Source organism: Aspergillus sydowii, assembly GCF_001890705.1.
Source record: "Aspergillus sydowii CBS 593.65 unplaced genomic scaffold ASPSYscaffold_2, whole genome shotgun sequence".
Taxonomy (NCBI): Eukaryota; Fungi; Ascomycota; class Eurotiomycetes; order Eurotiales; family Aspergillaceae; genus Aspergillus; species Aspergillus sydowii.
In genome coordinates, this window is record NW_024467860.1 from 596,977 (window position 1) to 618,155 (window position 21,179).

Genomic DNA, 21,179 nt, shown 5'->3' on the forward strand with positions numbered 1-21,179 from the left:
TTAGCGAATGGGCAGTGTGGTCTTGTTCAACTTCTTTTGAACCTCTTCGACTAGATTCTCCCTCGAGACCAAATATCCGTCCTTTTCTGGGTGACCTTCTGGCAAACCAAGTTCCTTTAGCTTGACCTTGCCAGCTGCTAATTCGTCCTCTCCGAGAATTACAGCAAGTGGGATGCCGCCTGCTTCAGCCAGTTTAAATTGCTGCGGTAGCTTAGGCTTGACTGATTGGGCAAATTCGGTCTTGATGCCTGCCTTCCACAGCTGATTGGCAACAGACATGCGCTCAACGAGCATGCCACTGAAACCCTTTCCACCGAAAGCCATGACGAAGACATCGGATTCGCTGGCGCGAACAGTGGAATTTCCTTCCTTGGCATCCTGCTCAAGCCGTTGCTTCATGATTGTGAAAATTCGGTCGACACCAAATGAGATGCCGACACAAGGGATCTGACGCTTCTTGCTGAACATGTTGACCAGGTCATCGTAGCGTCCACCTGCAGCAATACTGCCCACACCGACATTAGGATCATCGCCGTTTGACTTGGAGGACTTCTTCTGGGACTTGGCGAATCCTTCTGGAGAGGAAAGAGGTGTAACAACTTCGTAAATCAGACCAGTGTAGTAATCCAAGCCTCGCGCAAGGGATAGATCAAAAGAGACCTTGTCTAGTACGTCGAAAGCCTCGAGATACTTGAATAGAAGCTCCATCTCCTCGGCGCCCTTTTTAACGTTCTCATTTGCGGAAAGAAGCTCGTCGGCTTTGATGGCGTCCAAAATCTCACGGCCACCGCTCAGCTTCACGTATTCTCCAACCTTATCCGCAACTTCAGATGCCAGTCCTTTCTCCTCCATCTCAAGTTTGACTTGGTCCCATGGAAGCTAATCCAGTCAGCAAGGTTCCCAAGCAATGGGAATATTGACGTACCTTGTCAAGTTTGTCAACTGCCGAACTTATTGAACGAATCTTATCTTCGGGAACTCCACAAGCCCCAAATAATCCGTCCAGGATCTTACGGTGGTTAAGTTTAATCGTGATATAGTCCTGCATCCCTAGCGCTTCAAAGACCTCCACCACTATTCTCAGAATTTCGGCATCGGGAATCATAGCATCGTAAGAACCGGCGATATCGAAGTCACACTGGTAGAACTCGCGCATCCGCCCCTTTGCAACTGCCTATACAACCCAATGCATTAGTCTGTGACCAGCAGGTCTGCCAACTTGTCGAGATGAGTAACTCACCGGTTGATCTCGTCGATACACCTTGGCAATCTGATAACGTTTGATGTGCTGCACTGAAGAGTTCATTGCGAGCCACCGCGCAAGCGGCACCGTCAAATCATATCTAAGCGCACTGTCCTCTCCACCTTGGTCGGCAAGATCATAGATCAGGCGAGAGTCCTCGCCATACTTGCCCGCCAGAATCTCCTTGAGCTCGAAAACCGGTGTATCGAGTTGGGTACCGCCGTGACGTTTAAACACTTCGCTAATGGCGCTGAAGATCGATTCACTGTTGGGTACAGCGTAAGTAAATGAGACGCACGCGATGGGAAGCACTCGTAATCGGATGGTTACCGTAGGATCATGTCAACGCCAATCCCTGTGCAGGCGGAAGTCAGTAATGGAATCCAATTTGATCAGGGCCAGGAGTGTTTACAATCCCTCGTGCCCTTGGGCGTCTTGAGCTGGAAGCTCAGCTTATTTGACTTCCCCTCCTTCGTTGCCATGTCTATTGATCCGCCTTGTGAAGGCTGAGAAGTGAAAGAACGAAAGTGTCGGTAGGGAACGCTGGTAGCCCGGATGTCCCAATGAGTGCGTATGAGAGGTCTCCAAAGGGCACACGGGGAAAGATCGCGGAAGGCCTTGACTGAAGAGGCTAAAAAACGCATGAATAACGACTGGCGACCCGCGAAAATGAGGGGCACTAATGGGAAAGATTTCTCGCGTTTTCCAGAATGAGTCAGGTGTGGCGGGGTGTGGCGCAAATTTTACGCCACATGTCTGCTGCCTTGATGCCTTGACGAGGCTGCTCAGCTGGTCCACCTGTCACCGACTCACCAGCTCTCCCCAACTTCTCCTACACGGCAACTGACGGCCTGACGTTCGTTTTTCGCCTAACCACTCTTGCGTTTGTCGCGACCAGACAAGCCACGACTTTCTCGCCAGCGCTGTGTACCCAATAACTGTACGCTTCAGGGTTGGCGCTTCGCCAAGCACCTTTCCTTGAAGCTGCACGACTGCCTACGTCAACAACTTGCTTTCACCCCCGACCTTCAAAACAACATTCGGCCACAGTAGGCCGTCTTGAAATGTCATCGCACGCTCTACAGTATGACAGAAACAAAAATGCAGCTGGAGGACTGTAAGTTTGGTTATTCTGCGATATGCCCCTCCCTTCGCGCCGAACCAGCTCACTAATAGCGATTGCGAACAGGGCTAGATGACTTGTGCGTCCGCTTTATTATAAACCTGCCTCGTGAAGAATTGGAATCAGTTGAGCGTATATGCTTCCAAGTCGAGGAGGCACAATGGTTTTACGAAGATTTCATTCGGCCGTTGGATCCGGCCCTTCCTTCGTTATCGCTGAAGGCTTTTGCTCTGCGGATTTTCCAGCATTGCCCGCTCATGGCCAGCTGGTCCCGATACCACCATATGACCGCGTTTTCTGAGTTCCTTGCCTACAAGACTCGAGTTCCTGTTCGTGGTGCCATTATGTTGAACCAAGAAATGGATGAGGTCGTCCTGGTCAAGGGCTGGAAGAAGGGTGCGAATTGGAGTTTTCCCCGAGGAAAAATCAATAAAGACGAGAAGGACCTCGATTGTGCTATTCGTGAAGTATATGAGGAAACTGGCTACGACGTTCGGAAAGCAGAACTGGTCCCTGACGATGAGAACGTTAAGTTCATTGAGATCACCATGCGTGAACAGCACATGAGGCTATATGTTTTCCGCGGCGTGCCGCATGACGCTTACTTTGAGCCCCGGACAAGGAAGGAAATCAGTAAGATTGAATGGTGGAAGTTGTCGGATCTACCGACTTTGAAGAAGAGCAAGCAATACGACCAGGGGCAGGCAGCTGCCAATGCGAACAAATTCTACATGGTTGCGCCTTTCCTACATCCGCTCAAGAAATGGATTGCGCAGCAGAAGAAGCTCGATCCGAAAACGCATCTGGATGCAGGCCAAGCTCTTAATGATGGCGAGTTTTCAATGGACGAGGGTCTCCAGGCCACCAATGTCGGTTACCTGCCGAACAAAGTGCCTCTGGAAGTAGCCGTTCCTAGTGACTTGCCTGAAGTGGCAGCATCTCAAGACGCATCTGCGCACCTTAAGCGCGTCCTCAACATCAACGCTGGTCTTCCTGCGCCAGCGCCAGACCAAGAATTATTCAATGCCGATCAGAGTTCGTCCAAATCGCATGCTCTTCTAGAATTACTGCGGAACGGTTCTTCAGGTAATCCTCTCACACAACCGCATGTGGATGGACGTGGACCGCACCCGCCGTCGGGGTTATTTCCCGGTTTCCCTCAGCAATATGTCGGACCCCTGGGAGATGTGCCTCGTTTTCCACCTCCATACCATGATCCTTCTCAAGCCCCGTTCTCCTCGGCAACTCAACATCCACCGCAAATTCCGCCAGCGTTCTCAGCAGCTCCTCCACCAGGAACCCTATCAGGCTACTCAGGCGCGTTCGATTCAGCTCAACACCGTCCCGCTCCGCCAAGGCCGCCGCTACCACCAGGATTCCATCCTGTTCCTGGACAGGCTCCTGCTCCAGCCCCGTACCAGCGGACGGGAGATCCTCAATTCTCCCATCCAGCGCAACCTCCTCAAATTCAGGGTGCAGCTATTCCACCTGCTAGCAATCTACCTCCGCCGAAGCTTACAAGTCATTCTTTGGCGTTATTGAACGTGTTTAGAGACGAGAAGAAACTGCCCCCGCAAGGCGCTACTGCGAACTTGGGAGCGCAAATTGAGGTGCCTCAAAAGAATGAGCGCAAAGCTTCCCACCATCAAGATCAGCTGCTTAGCTTGTTGAAGGGATCTCCAGGGCCAGCTACTTCGCGACCCGCTGAGTTATCAGCTCAACCTGCGTCCCCGGGTAGGAAACAGATCCTCCAGCGTCGGAACGTGGATTCAAACACTAATCAACAAGCAACCAAAGGTGCTTGGACATCCGCTACGGTATCGGGCCCACTCAATACGCCACAATTCGAGGCAATTCCTAAATCGTCGACTAGGAAGAAGAACGACTCGAACCGTCAAGGTAGCCGAGACCGGCAGGCACAGCCTCTGGCTTCACCCATTACCATCTTGCCCAGGCCACAAAGTGCCAAGAGGGAGCAAGCTCCTAGCCCAAGACAGATGCCCCCTGTTCAGACGTCTCGTACTCGGCCTGTGAAGGCAAAGTCTCCAGAGCCAGCGAAGACGTTCCAGCCGCAGATACTGCGTCGTTCTGATAAAGCGGCTATGGAGGAGGACATACTACCTATCCGGACTAGGGATACGGAAGAGCCCAAGGCAACCGCCGATCTTTCTGGGTCTCCTCATGTTACTATTCCGCAACCAGATACTTACCGACGACCAAGCCAAACACCCGCCCAAAGAGAGGCCCTGCTCTCCCTCTTCGGCAAATCTGCTCCCTCCCCGAAAGGCCCACCTGCGGAGCAGCTGAACTTGCAGACCTCTGTTTCCCAACATCCTACTACACCTTCTGTTGTGAGCCCTCTCACACCGCATCACCCCACAACTAGCAATGGGGTGCCCAGTGACCAAGGATCCAGCATTGACCGAGTTGCGTCTCCCGCTAACAAAGCATTTTTACTTGGATTCTTGGAGGGAGTCGCTAAAGGAAGTAAATAAACTGTCAGTTATTGATGTTCTTTAGCATTGCATATGTCTGTTTGTATTCTAGGCTTGGTTTCTTTCTTTTTTTTTTTTTTCCTCCTGATAATTATATGTTAACAAGGAAACCCACGATATCGGGTTCAAGCCCGAGGTCCCAAGAATTATTACGTATGAGTAGAGTACTGCCGCTTGTAGTCACCGCTTACCTATAAAAGGGTCCAATGTCATAACTATCCCCGATTGATTTGTAAAGTCTCCAAGCTTCGTCAACGCTGGCAAAGAGAGGTTCTAGTCAGTATGATGCGCCGCACGACACTCCCGCAGTCAATATGTACCCGTCGCTCAATCCAACGGCGATCGCTTTCCACTCAGCAGTCCCGGGCTCCGCCATCTCCGCCGCAAGCCGGATATGCTCGCCTCACGAACAGAGGGTTAATCTCCATCACGGGCGTCGATAGTACGACGTTTCTGCAGGGCCTGGTCACACAAAATATGTTCATTGCGAATGATCCAAACCGCAGGGTACGACACACAGGAACCTACTCTGCGTTCCTGAACTCGCACGGCCGAATTCTAAACGACGCTTTCGTTTACCCGCTGCCCCCGACGGAGGTCGCTTCCCCGGATGAACCGGCGTGGCTAGTGGAAGTGGACAAGGAAGCCATACCGAAACTCTTGAAGCACCTGAAGAAACACAAACTGCGAGCTAAGCTAAAGCTGCGCGCTCTGGATGAGGGCGAGCGGACAGTCTGGGCGTCTTGGAAGAATCATACTGAGCCGCGCTGGGCGGCGTATAATCTGGAGTCGCCTACGTCCTCACCGTTCCCATCGGAGGCTTCGATTGTTGGATGTGTGGATACTCGGGCACCAGGGTTCGGATCCCGTTTAATCATCCCCGGTGCGGAGGACCTGCGAGCGCACTTCCATGATGAGACGCAGGTTGCGGGTTCGGAAGTGGGTTTAGATGGGTATACCGTCCGTCGGATTCTTCATGGTGTTGCGGAAGGCCAGGCTGAAGTTGTGGGCGAGTCGGCGCTGCCATTGGAGTACAATATGGATATGATGAAGGGCGTTGATTTCCGCAAGGGCTGCTATGTCGGTCAAGAGCTCACAATCCGGACACACCATAGAGGTGTTGTGCGGAAGCGGGTTCTACCTGTCCAATTGTACGAAGGTGATATAGGCGCTGTTTCATCTTCAGATGTGCCCGTTTATGATCCCTCCGTTGAGCTCCCTCTGCCTCCTCCAGGAACGAATATCTCCAAGGTCGGCCCGCGTAAGGGCCGCAGTGCAGGGAAGTTCCTGGGAGGTATTGGTAATATCGGACTTGCTCTGTGTCGCTTGGAGATGATGACGGATATCGCACTTAGTGGCGAGGCGACCCAATTCAGTCCTGACCAGGAGTTTAAAATCTCGTGGGATGGTTCGGAAACACCAGATGCCGCGGAAAGCGGAGAGGTGAAGATTAAGCCGATTGTGCCCCCGTGGACCAGCGATTTCATCGAGGGTGGCGGCGCTAAAGCCAACGACACTAATCGCGAAGGCCACCGCGCGAAAGATTATGTAGAGCAGTTGGAGGAAGAAGAAGAAGCTCAACGATGAAATGATCCAATGGTCGTTATTGTATACTACTGTACAGTTATTCTAGACTTGTATAACGCCATAATGCAAGATAAGTGCGACTCCAGGAGAATTATGCAAGGGTATCCTTTAAGCAAATCATGTAGAAATCATAGAACGCCTTTGTCCTTGTGTATGTAGACGATTAGCTTCTGGCAGCGGCATCTTCAGCTGCATCTGCAGCTTCGTCTTCTTTCCTCAGTTGCTCCTCCAGCGCTTTTCGCTCCTTTTCACGTTGCGCGTTCTTCAATCGCATCAGCGTGACTTCTTCCAAACTGGGCGTTTTTACGCCATTCGCCGGCTCAGGAGGGGGCGCTGCTTTGGCGCCACCAGCTGCTGATGCGAAAGAACCAAAAGAAGGCGCTTTCGCTGACTGCCCGCTAGATCCTGCAGCCTTGAGCCCAGCGAAACTGAAAGCGGGTTTGGGAGCTGAGGCCGGTGCACTCTGCTCCTTTGGTGAAGGAGCGGCCTGTCCCTGACTTGGCGGAGACGCAGAGCCCGTATCTCGCCCTGCTAGGTCCGGTTGTTCTCCAGTGGCCCAAAAGACAGAGTCGATCACGTTCCAGTCACTGGCCGTCCGAGAGAGGCTCTCGTGCATGAATTTCTCGCTGTCCAGCACGGCAGTATGCGCGCTAACAATGGAAGCAAAGACAATGACGCCTGTCGCAACAGTCTTCTTCTCCTTCTTATCCCCGAGACGTTGCCTTCTATCCTTCAGGACAAGAACACTCTCAATTGCACCAAATGGCGCAAACAACGCTGTCAAACGATCCTTATCGATATCCAAGCCCCGTCCCTCCCTAGCCCAGCGCACCTTCACCGCGCGCTCCTGCTCAGGAACATTCTTCCCGCCCTCATTTGATCGATCAACCCGCTTCGAACTCCGATCTTTAGCCCGCTGCTTCTCCTCTTCCTCGTCGCGCAACCTCTTCTCATCTTCTTCAACCTCCTTCCTCAACTTCTCCTCCGCCTCCCTACGCCTTCTCCTCCCGTCCTCCGCAATCCTCTCAATCTCCCGCGCTAGCTTCTCCTCCGCATCGTCATCGCCCATAGCGCCCCAAGCCCTCTTCACCCCACGTTGCGCACCAACACCTCCAGCAGCAGTAGCAGCAGCCCCAGCTCTCTCCCTAGCCTCTAAATCCTCTTTCATCTTCCTTTTCGCTGCGTCCATCATATCATGCTCGCGCTTCTTGCGCTCCCGCGCCTCCCGTGCATTATCATACAGCTGGCGCACCGTCGGGTCGGAAAGAACATCATTCGCGATTTGGAGGAGGTGGAACTTGTCGATGTCTGCCTGTGTCGGGTTCGTAATCTTATCCGGATGGTATTTAAGGGCAGTGCGTCGGTATGCGCGTCGGATTTCTGTGGAGGCTGCTGCGGGTGAGATATCGAGGAGGGCGTAGAAGTCGTGGGCGCCAGACGTGGCATGCGATTTTAGATCGTCGGTGGACATTTTGGCGGTTTAGTCTTAATACCAAGTAAAGAATGGCTGTGTGATTTGAAATGAAAGGGGTGAGTAGTGTAGAGGTGAGTGAGCTGCCTGAAGCTCTTACTCGGAGGTGGTTGTTGTAGAGGTTGAAAGTTGCTGCGGTGGTTGGCGGTGGCGGACTGTTTTTCGTCTGCGGGAGCAACACTTGGGCTTCCAATGCTTCTATCACCTTTGATATTCTATCACCTTTGATATTCTTTTTTGGTTTTGTATTTTTACTTATCGTAAATTAAGAAAAATAATTCTTCATTTACGTCGGGTTGAGTCTATCTGGATCTGTTTCCAACAACCTGAATATCTTCATATACAGGTGGTTGCAGAAACTGTACATATATTTTACTCTTCGGTGTTGACTCCCGCCCACCAACATTACAGGATTAAAATCGCGAACTCCTTTTCTGAGTTCAGCCTATTGATCCTGAATACCTAAAGGCGCAGAGAACATGGATGACAAGATTTGGAGTATGGGGCCTGACGATTTGGAGAAGGCTGCCTAGTATGCGCCTCGGTTATATGCACCAAGTAACCGACATGCCCTTCTGGACGGTCTCCGCTTGAATTACCGACAACGATAGACGTCGGATTCTCTATAAATCGACCTTATTCCCTGGTAGTATCAAGCTGCTTGGCCACGTCTAGCTTTCACAGGTCACATGTCCAGATTCAAGATGTTCGCCAGGTTATCAAGACCAAGTCCCCGCTGTCTATCGCAGCCAGCAATAGCCGGAAGCGTACGATGCTTCTCACTATCGGCCACACGCAGGTCCAATGGCAATAGCCAAGGTCCTCTAGCTGGAATCACAGTTGTCAGCTTAGAACAAGCGATCGCAGCCCCATTTTGTACAAGACAATTAGCGGACATGGGAGCGCGGGTGATCAAAGTGGAACGACCGGGGGTGGGCGACTTTGCGCGGAACTACGACACGCGGGTGAACGGGTTAGCGTCGCATTTCGTCTGGACGAATCGGTCGAAAGAGAGTCTTGCGCTGGACGTGAAGAAGCCCGAGGACCACGAGGTCTTGATGCGCCTACTCGGCAAGGCAGATGTGCTTGTGCAGAACCTCGCACCGGGTGCGAGTGCCCGACTGGGCCTTTCGTTTCAGGCTTTGAAGGAAACTCACCCATCTTTGATTGTCTGCGATATCTCCGGCTATGGACAGGACGGTCCGTACCGAGACAAGAAGGCGTATGACCTCCTTGTCCAAAGCGAAGCCGGCATGCTCTCTGTTACCGGCACAGGCAAAGAACCAGCGAAAGTCGGGATATCTATTGCGGACATCGCCTCTGGCATGTACGCCTACAGCAACATTCTAGCGGCTATCCTGCAGCGCTCGAAAAGCGGGCGTGGGAGCCACATCGACATTTCAATGCTGGAGAGCATGGTCGAGTGGATGGGATTCCCGATGTACTACGCTTTCAACGGCGCCCCTGGCCCTGTGCCTGCCGGTGCATCCCACGCCTCGATCTACCCGTACGGCCCCTTCGAGACGGGCGACGGGTCGGTGATGCTGGGTATTCAGAACGAGCGCGAATGGGCCAACTTCTGTACCATTGTTCTCTCGCAGCCGGAACTTGCTACGGATGCGCGCTTCTGTAACAACTCGCTGCGTGACAAGAACCGCGGCGCGCTAAAGGATATCATCTGCAAGTCCTTCGCCGATATCACTTCGCAGGAAGCCACTCGCCGGCTCGATAAGGCTTCTATCGCGAACGCCAACGTGAATGATATGCAGGGAGTCTGGGAACATGCACAACTCCGCGCACGAGGTCGATGGACGGAGGTGCAGACGCCTGAAGGTACTGTGCCAGCTCTTCTCCCCCCTGGGTTCAGTCCTGAGCAGGGAGGGTTCCCTGCTCGGATGGATGCTATCCCGAAAGTAGGCGAGCACAATGAGTCGATTTTGGCGGAGCTGGGCATTTCGCGGTAGGGGTAGTAGAGAGAGTAGTTAGGTCGCATGACTTGGAGATTTCTTTAAAATTAAACAATGAAGCTTTTAAGATGACTTGTCATAAACACGTAATGCATTGGTGAATATATTGTGTCTAATCTAACACTCCACTTATTTCATGAATCGACACCGCTTATATGTGCATACAATTGATCAGTTTTGGGTTTCGGTTTCAGTAGCCTCAGGCTTTGGGCGCTCAGGAAGGGTTTGTTCCTTGTTGGCCCCAGGGTGGCGAGTACCCTTGCTCTTGACCTTCTTCTGCTTCTTCTCCACGACGGGTGGTGGGTAGGCCTGTTCGGTAATCTGCTGCCACTCGGGCGAGGCCTGGTAGGCCTCCGTAATAGGTGCCATCAAGCTCGTCAACGCGGCTGTGACAGCGGGCTTTAGTTGTTGTGGAGTCAAAACGTCGTTTTGGTAGTCCTCCTTCAGCTTGGAAATATCGCTGTAGACCAAGGGCTCTGCGTCTCGGCGTTCCACTACGAATTCTTTCTTGCCCTTCAGACCGGCTGCGGGAAGAAGGACAAATTCAACCATGGCGATAACACCGTTATCTTCGATGACCTTCGGGGCTGCCTCTGCCTTGCGAATCTTCTTCGAGATAACATCTGGGGGGTCGAGAAGATCGATTTTGCTGTCTGTATAGGGTACTAAGTTAATCTCTTGCGATAGTAATGTAATAGCTGGAGAACATACCGTGGACACTGGAGCTCATCTTGCCTCCGCTGAGACCAGCAACCATTGGTGTGACCAAATGCGCACGCTACGATGCGTTAGTTATGAACTCGCTCTATGTCGGATTATTAGGGCTATCTCACCTTTCTATATCCAATCTTGGGCAGCCATTCCACAGCCGCAGCAAAAAGCTTTCTCTGGTCCATGCCTATTATATTCAGTATAACCCGGGGAATGGAGTCGCAAACAGCTTACCTCCTAGCTGAGCATCAACCTTCAAATGCTCCTCATCAAGCACCTGTAGAATAGAGTAGAGAAGACCACTCAATGGCGCATTCGCTGACTGTTTCACAATCTCCGCACCTGCCTTCTTGGCATCATGTTCACTCACCAAGGATGACAGCTTGTAGACATCCATTGTGTATTCAGGAGACTTCTGGTAGGAGCTACCAAGGACGAACTCAAGCTTTTCAGTCGGCACGCCAACAGACTCGAGAATGGCCGTGATGACCTTGGAATAGTATTTCGCGCGGTTCTCGACAAGCTCGAGAGGAGCCTTCAAGTTGTCCAGGAAGGCATGGACATCGGCCAGAAGCACAACGACCTCACATCCTGCAGCGAGCAACTGAGCAATTTTGATCGCCGCAACGAAGTAACCGGTGTGAGGGCGCCCTGTTGTAGCGGTTCCCCAGTAGATACGCGGGTTTCGGCCTTCGGCGAGAATGCTTTCAATGATCTCAGGGTTGAGGGTTTCCGCCAAGTTCTCGGTGATGAGGTCAAGGCGGGCCTTTGCCGCGGCGTCCATGGTGGCCATCGAGTCGTCCTGGAAAATTTGTGTGGGCGCGTGAAGAGAGGGGCACGGATAGTGGGATGAAATCGATACACTTTTTGACTCATGATCTTCACCCCGCCTCAAATTTACTGCCACTTTGATCTCAGGCGGCGAAAAGGCGGTCGGAACTCGGGACGGTCCTGACAGCCACCCTGACTCAGCATTTGGCTACACTGGCGTTGAATCAGGCCGTCAGGCATCCAGGAACAAGGCTGTCAACCGTGTCTCGGAAGCATACAGAGTACTTCAACTGGATGTAGCTTGGATATCCTCCGCCCTTTCGTGACTTCTTTTGTGTGCCAGTTCGACTAATCATAACGCGCCTTTCAACACTGATCAAGTGCGGTGTTACTTTGGTGGTGTTTAGTATATGGCTCAGCACTGTTGAGCAAATCGGAAACACCGTTTCTATGTCGTACTCTACTATAGTAAGCTTATACCGCGAAAGAACTATAAGCACAGCAAGTAATGCCAAGCATGCCAACTAACGATGCAAATCCAATATGAGGGAAATTTTGCACGTAAAGACTAGACCTGAGTCTCAAACAAGATGTAATAGCTCAGTGCCATAATCCGGAACGACGGTGAAGTGTAATGAAAGGCATGACTGCTCAAGACAGAGTATTGTTGTAAGAGTGACCTGGATGTGGCGTAGATTCCAAATATAGCCGCACCCGAAACATGTTTTGTCTGAATGATATTTATAGAAGCTAATGCTGGATGGATGCCGATTACTACCGACACTTCGAATAATGTTTTGAGACGGCAACGTGATATCAAGAGACAGCAGGAGCTGAACGAGCCGGACTGCCTCCCGGCCCGTGAGCCGTGTACTCCGTACGACGCTGGCTTCGACCGGGGAGGAGAGGCAAGATGTGCACCGCCATGGAATTCTCGGAACCGGGCCGGGTTCCCTTGCGTGCTGCCAAGATATCCAGGAAGGTGTCATGAGAGGCAGATATGATTGGTCATGAAGCCCGGGTTTGATGGACATCAGTCGACAAGCCTCAAACAAGTAAGGCAGGCGATTGCGCGTTTTCCTTCCGAGCTTGGACCACTCGAAGATTCTGGCCAGGAACCCCTCCATGCGTTGAATGTGATGGGAAATTGAAAGCCGCCGCACTAGCAGGGTTTCCCGCGGGAAGGCCAATAGGAGTTTGATATCGCCATCCGGTGCCTGGCTCTGCAATCGTCACGGGCGGTTTTGATACTCACCGTATCCCATAATCCATCTGGCACAATCCGTACGGAACCGCTAAGCTCTAACACCGAGTTGATGCTCCATTGTCGAGCATGTTGAGCGCCCCGGCGACGGCTTGCTTCGCATACCGTCGGGAAACTGCAGGGCAAACAAATGTCAACAGACGACCGAAAAGCCCTATTAATCGTAGTCCCCCGAGAAAACTCGGCTCAGCTCCATAGAGCGCGGTCCACTGTGGGTTATTTCAGATTGGTTCCGAAGAATTAAGAGTGCCCGTGATCCATCATCTCCATCCTCGGTAGAGTGGACCAGTCAGAATTGATGTTGGAGAATCGTGGACATGGCACAAGGGAGGAAAGTAGGCGGACGGCGAAAGCCGCCTCCAAGGTCCAGGTGAAAGTCGGACATCGGTCCGATATCGTTCTGTATTTTTTACTGCCTCAGGCGTCAGACCGTATACTCCGGTCTTGCATCGGCGTCTGATCGCGATGGACGACGCATCACTCCGTCCAGCCGGCCAGCGCATCCGGAAGCCAAGATGAAGCAAAGTACAAACAGTCAGACAATATGGCGCCTTGTCATGCTAATCCCCCGCCGGAAAAGACACAGAAGAAGAGACGATGCTTAGGTGGCATGATGTTCTTTGATGCCGATGTTGAGGATGCCAGGGACGAGAGCTGAAATCGGCAGAGTCCCGACCGAAACGGCCAAGACGCATTCATGGGCTGAGAATTAAAGTGAAAGTTCTGACGGGAACCAGAACCACGCACTGGGCATTTGGGCAAGTTGCATCGACGACGAATCTGTTAGGTAATGGGCTCGCCGCTGGGGGTCCTCATTCGTCAGGAATTTCCAAAAATGTCGAAAAAAAAGAGACCACGACCGCGTTGACAGCGGCTGTCTAGAACACTCCCTTCTATCTGATCTGATACTCCGATCTGGCTGTAGACTGTAGAGCGTCCCCCCCTTCGCAGTCATCCATCTGTCCCTCGATTGTTTGCTTTTCCAGCAGATGGTCGCGGCGTGACTGTCCAGCGCAAGCGATTATGCAACGCCCCCGCAACCGGCTAAATTTCCTGCATTGCGGGGAATTGCATGGGCGCCGGGGACGACGAGTAGCTACAGCGCCCGCAGTTAATTGAGGTCTCTTGACTTCGGAGGGCTAGCCGAACAAGGCAGGTTGGCGGAGAATGGGACACCACCATCAATAGCCATGATCTAAAACCAACGGAACGGACTCCGACTTCCTTGGGAAGGAAACACGCTGGAACAAAAACCTTATGGAATTGTCTTTCATGAAGGGAGCAACAGCCGCTATTGCCTTGTGCAAGTGGAGCCGTGACGACCAGGACAACCCTGAGAATGATCCATAACATGGGTTACGTGATGCTGGGCCAGGAAAATTCCGAACTTCCCCCTTCTTCATGCCCCTCCTGGCTCGCAGTTGGAAAAGGATCTCCAACTAGTGCGGATTTTTAGGCTGTACTGTACGGTACGCTCCTGTAACGGTGCCGGTCACCGATCAAACAGGCGAAGAATACGCCAGACCGCCGACGGAGGCGTCAATGCTTCTGACTCTGGAGAGCCTTCAGGGACCTCCTGTCGCCACGTGATGGTTCAATGACGGATTCACGGATTCGCGGCAGCTGACCTGGCATCCAGACCAGCACTTGCAGCAATCGTCTGCCTGGTCAGGCGCTGAGAGACAGCCACGTTTTGGCACGAAACTCTGGATCGTCAATTCGCCTCGCCTCTACTGCCTGAATGAACGGTAGTCCATTCAGAAGTAGGTATTGTCCCGCGGTATCAGCCGTCGAGAGTTGTATAGAACCATCCCGCAAATCGTCCCGAGCAAGTACTTCCAGCGGAATTGGTATCAGCCCGCGCCGCTCCTTTCCATCCCTTAGTGCACTAATTATTGCAAGCATATGACACCATTGAAGATCATCCAGCACGGACTTTATCAAGGCACATTTGTCAGACTTCATCGCCGGGCTCGATCTCGGGAGCCATGTTGCGCAAACTGAGCCAGCAACTAAGCAATCTCCATGTCGACATTGATCACGCAATATTAGGAGACTACGACTGAGATCGAGAATAATTCCAGCAGTTTACTGCGTACCGAGTCGACTCCGTACACCCGGAGTACCCCAAGATGGAGACGGGCCCCATCTTCCGTGAGTCATCGCGCACGGGGCTTGGGATCCGTTGGATGCGCTTTCTGAGAACATGCATCCATGATTGTGTCTGGAATCTCTGGAATGGTCGACACCTCTGAATTAGCTCAAGCGCCTCCAAGGTCCTGCTCGCCTAAACGCGTAGGATGTACGTACATGGACGTAATCCCGAGTTCTCATCCCAGGCGGTTGGACCACCACTGGACATGTTAGTTGGGATTGGCCGGGTGAGGGCAGCGCATCGACCTCATTGTTGTGGTGATAGCTGATCCTCGCATACATCTACTATATGCAAAGCAGCTGGGGGCTGTCCGAGAGCTCATATCGATCCTCTGAGTCTCCTCGGAGCGGCCATGCCAAGACCAGATCACGTATTGTCATGTATAGAAACGATGCCGTCACAGCCAGTAATCCCCACTATGACGCCTTTTCCCTACATGAGCCCCACCAGCAACTACTTTTATTGTCCGCTTTAAGGTGGCCAGACCAAGAAAAATTTGTCCCCGTTACATGTGGGAACTGACGAGAATCTACGGCGTGGCTCAGAAACTTTCAGTTGTAGTCAATCAGAACTAGTCTAGAAGAGTCAGTAGACAAATCCAGAAGTCATTCAAAGGCAGCGTTTCGCCCGCTTTTTGGTTCATCCAAAACGCGTTTTCTCTTGCCCCCTCCATACAACTTGTATGCTCCGCTATACTACTCTCTGCGCTCCCACACCCCGCGTCTGCCATTAGCACGCTGCTAGCTACAAGTCTTATTACCTAGTCACATCAGGGGACTATGCGCGAAGCCGCCTACCACATCACACAGCCTGAGCAACACTGCATCGAGTCCTGAACCACTTCAGATAATCATCTACTACTACCCCTGCCTTGGCTGTCTAGCCTACACCAAGGGAGCTTTATAGAATTCCAAGGCCCAATTCATTGCTGAAACATTTGTTCCTTTGTCTCATACCTATTTCCGTCACCACCTTCACTCGGCCCAGTTTCGCTTTGCAAGGGTTTCGGCTCTACTCTCTTCACAATGCCGGGCCGTCTTCTTTCCAACCTCGTCCGCCCCTCCCTCTCCCACCACTCGATCTTCCCTCACTCCAACTCCTCCTCAACCTCGTCCGTCAACGAGGTCTCACGCACCTCCACGCCGAGGACTCCTAGGAGCACGAATTCCTCTCGGCCGAACTCACCAGAGCGACGTCTATCCTTCTCAATGGACCACTTTATCCACACCTACCGCGACCACCACAAAGACAAACGCCGCCTCCCTGGACGCGCAGGACGCTCGAAGGAGCGTACCAGCTTTGATGATGCTGCAGCTTCAGCTAAGCTTGATGTCGTCGTCGAGTCTCCGCCTCTCGTTTGTTATGGAACCCCAGCTAACTCTACCGGAGCCCTGTTTTCTGGCCGTCTCAAAATCAATGTTTCTGAGGTTGCGGGCATCACGCTGGACAAGTTCGATATGCGCCTCATGATCAAGAAGACAACAAAGAAGCCTGTTTCAAGAGATTGTCCTAACTGCGCTTCTAAGACCGAGGAAATGACAAGCTGGGACTTCCTGACAGAACCCCTTCTTCTCAAGAGCGGTGATCACGACTTCCCCTTCAGCTACCTGTTCCCAGGTGATGTTCCAGCGTCATGCAATAGTTCTTTGGGCCAAATTGAATACTTTCTACAAGCACACGGACGCAACATCAACGGTGAAGAGTACCACTTCAAGATGCCGCTACACGTTAGGCGCGCAATCCTTCCCGGCAACGACAAATCCTCAATTCGAATCTTCCCGCCCACCAACCTGACCGGCCGCATTGTGCTTCCATCCGTCGTTCATCCCATTGGAACCTTCCCCGTCCAGATGACCCTGAGCGGAGTCCTGGACAAGGGAGATGAGACCCAGACACGTTGGCGGCTACGTAAGATGATGTGGCGAATCGAGGAGCACCAGAAGATCGTCTCCACAGCCTGCGCTAAACACACCCATAAGATTGGTGGCGAGGGGAAGGGCGTTCTGCACCAGGAAACTAGGATCATTGGCCACAACGAGGAGAAGGATGGATGGAAGTCAGACTTCGACACTGCTGGAGGCGAGATCAGCATGGAATTTGAGGCTAGCATCAACCCTACATCCAACCCAGTGTGTGACCTTGAGGCTCAAGGTGGACTCGAGGCGAGGCACAATCTGGTCATCGAATTGATTGTTGCGGAGGAGTTCTGCCCCAACCGCAACACCAGACTCATCACACCTACAGGAGCAGCACGCGTCCTTCGCATGCAGTTCAACCTACACGTCACCGAAAGAAGCGGTCTCGGTATTAGCTGGGACGAAGAAATGCCACCAGTATACGAGGATGTTCCTGCCAGTCCTCCTGGCTACACCATGCTCGATGGGAGCAGTGTCATGGAGGATTACCATGGCTCACCTCTGGCGACTCCGGATTATGAAGAGTTGGACCGGATGGAATCCCTTCGACTGGATACCTCTTCCACCAATTCTTCCTGTCGTGGACGAGGCCGACTGACGACCGACGATTTAATCACTGAACCGCTGGAGATCGGTAGTCGAAACCGGGCTCCGTCTGTGGGCTCTCAACAATCTTAAACATCAGCGATATACGCATCTAATCACTCTCCATCTCTCGAGAACATCGGGCCGGTACGAACTTATGAATCTTACGAATGCGATGACCACAAATTGAAAATAAAGACTATCCTTGTTCGCCTCACCTTTACCCCAAGTGATTATTATCTTTTTCTTTGCTTCCTTTTGTTCGGAACTATCTTATGTCGCCACTTCCACCGCGCGACACCTAATATCGACTTGACAAGAAAAAAAAGTTTTGCGATGTCTTTGGGCGTTTTCAAGGTCTCTTCTCTTACAATGTGCATTGGGGTGGATATATCGTTTTGCATGATACCCATCGTACCATACTATCGTCTTGTTCTACTTCCTGTTTCGGCCCATACAGAGGGCGTCGGATTACGACTCACGATATACTTGACCAAGTATTACTTCTTTAATAATGATAATATCATACAAGTCCGTACAATCGAGCTATTCCAAATTGTAGATTATATTCATCAAGCTAAATAACCATTCCGTTCGTAATCGCAACCTCGGCCTCTGCCCGTCGAGGATCACGATGCGCAGCATTATTCCCAATCGGTAAGTGATTCGCTATGCCCTGCACGCGCCAACCTCGTCCCCTGCAGGACAAAGTCCGAGCACAATGCACTGCGGCGCAGAGAATTTCATGCGGGGAGCTTCACACAAAGGACAGAGGACACTATTAAGTTCCCACGGCCAGTCGGTGGGGGGCCTAAGTCTTGCCCCCTCGCCATCATATACCGTACGTATTGCATGTATCATATTGCGAGGCCCAATTCCCAAACCCCTCACTCACTGCCTCACACCGCACCATCTGCACAACACACCCTCAAATCTTCTTTTTAAAAAACAACACTTTTTTCATCGCTTGGAATCATCAAGGTCATATATATTCCACGCCAATAAAATTCAAAATCATATATTTCATAGTATCCATCATGAATCAAAAATCGGTCCATACGCCGGTATCCCCATTGACTCAAGCTCGAAGACCACCTTCTTCGTCACAAACGGGTTACTGACGACACAGATCGCCTCGGCGGCATGCTCGTGCGCAATCTGCCGAATAACGGGAATCATGTCGAGGCGACCCGATGAATTCGTATCTATAATCACAGGGTTCGGATCCATCTTTGCCACCAGATTCAGCACTCCCTTACCGTATGTCCGCTTGGGCGCTCTTGTCTGCCAGATGACGCGGAGGCTGGGACGGTTCTCGTCACCGAGGAAGGAAAGGCAAGGGCCCATGCCGGATCCGGTTGTCACGACTACCACGCGCTTGTATACCCTCATTGCGTATGCGAAGCCGTACATGAGCACGCCGCGCTTCCAGAGGGCGGTTGGTTGCTCTTTTATACATGCGGAGGTCCAGTCGCCGGCTTTGGAGACGACGCTGGAGAAGCTCTTGCCGTCTAGGTCGGCGTCTGGGAACGTTGCGAAGGAGTGCCAGTCGCGGAGTGGGTGTTTAGAGAGCTGGATGCCCTTGCCGAAGGTGGTTTTTGTGTGGTGGAAGTGGAGGCGGATGGCGTGTGGGGAGAGGTATTCGGGCGTGACCTTGACTTTGCGGAGGAGTAGCCAGGGCTGCATGATTGCCGCAACGACAACCATGAGAAACCAGAAGGCGGGGAGCTCGATCAGGAAGCGGCCCATGGGTGTGCCTTCGGCAGCGGAGAACTCATGGACGAAGACCATGAGGAGGACGATGAAGAGGGCTATGACTAGCCAGCCGGAGAAGCGGTGGGTGAGTTCGAAGTAGTCGTGCCGCTTGAATCGGAAGCCTGGGTAGGCGACGATTATGATTGCGAGGAGCAGGGCCATAATAATGTATGTGAGGATGATTGGCGCCACCGAGAATGGAGTTGTGATGCCTTGGCCGGGAGAGAAGTACTCTCGAGAAAACTGGCCAACGAATCCCAGATACCAGACGAGGGAGGCAACACCGCATCCGCTATGTACGCCGCCATAATGGTACACCTTGGATGCTATACGACGCATCCACAGAGGTGCGGATCTTGGTATCGAGCATACCGTGAAGAAGATGGTGTTCACGACCAGAGGCTGTCTCGCAAGACCACATGCAAGGAGATTGGCTGCCGCAGCATTGATAAGTGCAAGAAGTTTCCGACGTGCAATCAGCACATAGATGAAGACCCCGATGTTGGCGAGGAAGACGAGAGTGAAGAGCCGACGGTAGATGTTGAGGAATGTATACCGAATCGGTGCAATCACTTTCCTCTTGGTACTTTGTGCCTCAAGGTCATAGCAGTACTCATCCTTGATCATCAACTCGGAAACATCTTTGATGATGCAGTGCTCGATGTTTACGAAGCTGGCTTCGCTTGGGCTCTCTGGGGCACATACGGCTGTTGGAGGTCTCGAGACGATGACCTCCTTGACCTCCTCAACTTGAGACATGACGCTTCAATTGCTGTGCTGAATGCTGATGCAGAAGGCCAAAATTGAGGGGGAGAAGTATAAGAGATCTATAATGTCACGGGGCGTAGTGATGGAGAGGAAATCAAGGCAAGTAATCAAAAGAAGCCACAAGTGGCGGCATGCGCTCATACACAGGAATATAGAATCAGGTCGATCATGGAGGCGTGTCTCCACGACGCAGGGTGCGCGCTTCTTTTGAATTCCTTCGCATGACACCTTCCGGTTTACGTGATGAGATATTTCCGAGAGTGTCAACCTGCGTCGGGCCTTTCAGCCGTGTCCTACTAAGTAGGTAGGTCCATCGTTCTCTCAACAACTCGGGATCCACATGGTCGGTCCACGATGGCACCACTCTTATCCCAGAGAGAACTTTTCCCTTTTACCCTATGAAGCCAAGGAAAAGTAATCAGTCTTCGATTTTTGGTCCGAAGTTCGAGTTCCGGCAGTCACCATGTGTCCGATGTTTGCGGGAATGGGTCTCTGCCACGGATTGTTACCCGATAAGGTAGGCTCTACATGATGTGCCCCAATGAGCATGGAACACACATTATACTACGGCACTGCCTCGGTTTCTCTTTGTATTGAATCTCGATAAGGGATACTGGAGAGCCAATCGATGATGACGGCAAAGTGGGAAAGCCGAAGGATCCCGACCCGCTTCTGGGGTGGTGGTGTTTGCTCGTGAAGACGCGGCCTGATCGAGAGGTCCTTTCAACCGGTTGATGCAGGTGCAGTCCAGGCCGCTGGGTAAGCCGGCGGGGACTCAAGACAAGATCGACATGTATAAAGACAGCACGAGGAAACCAAGGCGTTCGCCAGAAGCGCCACAAACCAGCGGTGTTCGTCCGCGTTGCCCCACAGAAATGCCGTCAAAAGCACAAAATCGAGAAGACGATCGGATACGCCGAACTCCAGCGAGCACACTGGAGCAGTTCTAAACTAGACTGAATGGCTGAGGGGTCCCAAGGGCCTAAACTCGTGGAGTCTGAGTTGCACTTTGCTGAAAGATTTTAACGAAGTTCTCCATCTGGCATCTGCGCTCTGCACTCTGCAGGCGCCTGACGGACTTCGTGGATCCAAGTGCCCACAAATTTCTTGCTTTTGCCTTCAGCAAAGGCTGGCAATTGGCGGGGCAACTGGCGAGACCTTCTGTCTGGACTTTGCTATCCTGATAAATTAGGTTAGTGGGGTGGATGACAGCCAGATGGATGGCGTCGAGTGCTGAGATCAACTGCGGATCAATGCAATTGTCACCCGTCTTATCCTGGTCGATTTTTCAGGAGCGGGGTACTATGACAAGTCGGTACTCCAGCGCTGCGCCGAATTCTGCCGCGCATGTGTTGTTGACTGTCGAGT

At 52.2% G+C, this 21,179-nt stretch overlaps 8 protein-coding genes across 8 annotated transcripts; 4 read left to right on the plus strand and 4 right to left on the minus strand.

Annotated features, from left to right (window-relative positions):
- ASPSYDRAFT_144709 (histidine--tRNA ligase) lies at positions 1 to 1,887 on the minus strand (the record flags this gene model as incomplete). Its single annotated transcript, XM_040841460.1, has 5 exons — positions 1 to 879; positions 926 to 1,174; positions 1,241 to 1,508; positions 1,574 to 1,598; positions 1,656 to 1,887. 5 exons carry the CDS (start codon positions 1,885 to 1,887, stop codon positions 1 to 3), a joined length of 1,653 nt encoding a protein of 550 aa, XP_040705721.1.
- A 164-nt stretch (positions 1,888 to 2,051) lies between these two features.
- ASPSYDRAFT_40472 (decapping enzyme complex catalytic subunit DCP2) lies at positions 2,052 to 5,086 on the plus strand. Its single transcript, XM_040846093.1, has 2 exons — positions 2,052 to 2,360; positions 2,433 to 5,086. The coding sequence occupies exons 1-2, from the start codon at positions 2,330 to 2,332 to the stop codon at positions 4,859 to 4,861; spliced, it is 2,460 nt and encodes an 819-aa protein (XP_040705722.1). The 5' UTR covers positions 2,052 to 2,329; the 3' UTR covers positions 4,862 to 5,086.
- Positions 4,707 to 6,530, plus strand: ASPSYDRAFT_597890 (YgfZ/GcvT domain-containing protein). Its single transcript, XM_040849754.1, has one exon. It carries the CDS (start codon positions 5,144 to 5,146, stop codon positions 6,446 to 6,448), a length of 1,305 nt encoding a protein of 434 aa, XP_040705723.1. The 5' UTR covers positions 4,707 to 5,143; the 3' UTR covers positions 6,449 to 6,530.
- A 102-nt stretch (positions 6,531 to 6,632) lies between these two features.
- On the minus strand, positions 6,633 to 7,916 carry ASPSYDRAFT_124704 (putative cell cycle control protein (Cwf23); the record flags this gene model as incomplete). The annotated part of the gene is made up of 1 exon (XM_040840442.1): positions 6,633 to 7,916. A coding segment is annotated over one exon (1,284 nt), but the record flags the coding sequence as incomplete, so codon positions are not given.
- Positions 7,917 to 8,623: 707 nt separating this feature from the next.
- Positions 8,624 to 9,883, plus strand: ASPSYDRAFT_145855 (CaiB/BaiF CoA transferase family protein; the record flags this gene model as incomplete). Its single annotated transcript, XM_040841567.1, has 1 exon — positions 8,624 to 9,883. One exon carries the CDS (start codon positions 8,624 to 8,626, stop codon positions 9,881 to 9,883), a length of 1,260 nt encoding a protein of 419 aa, XP_040705725.1.
- A 174-nt stretch (positions 9,884 to 10,057) lies between these two features.
- On the minus strand, positions 10,058 to 11,381 carry ASPSYDRAFT_54868 (tyrosine--tRNA ligase TYS1; the record flags this gene model as incomplete). Its single annotated transcript, XM_040848928.1, has 4 exons — positions 10,058 to 10,539; positions 10,598 to 10,664; positions 10,720 to 10,784; positions 10,832 to 11,381. The coding sequence occupies 4 exons, from the start codon at positions 11,379 to 11,381 to the stop codon at positions 10,058 to 10,060; spliced, it is 1,164 nt and encodes a 387-aa protein (XP_040705726.1).
- A 4,431-nt stretch (positions 11,382 to 15,812) lies between these two features.
- ASPSYDRAFT_143419 (alpha-arrestin) lies at positions 15,813 to 17,381 on the plus strand (the record flags this gene model as incomplete). The annotated part of the gene is made up of 1 exon (XM_040841338.1): positions 15,813 to 17,381. One exon carries the CDS (start codon positions 15,813 to 15,815, stop codon positions 17,379 to 17,381), a length of 1,569 nt encoding a protein of 522 aa, XP_040705727.1.
- A 942-nt stretch (positions 17,382 to 18,323) lies between these two features.
- ASPSYDRAFT_54870 (integral membrane protein TmpA) lies at positions 18,324 to 19,802 on the minus strand (the record flags this gene model as incomplete). The annotated part of the gene is made up of 1 exon (XM_040848929.1): positions 18,324 to 19,802. One exon carries the CDS (start codon positions 19,800 to 19,802, stop codon positions 18,324 to 18,326), a length of 1,479 nt encoding a protein of 492 aa, XP_040705728.1.
- Positions 19,803 to 21,179: the final 1,377 nt, after the last annotated feature.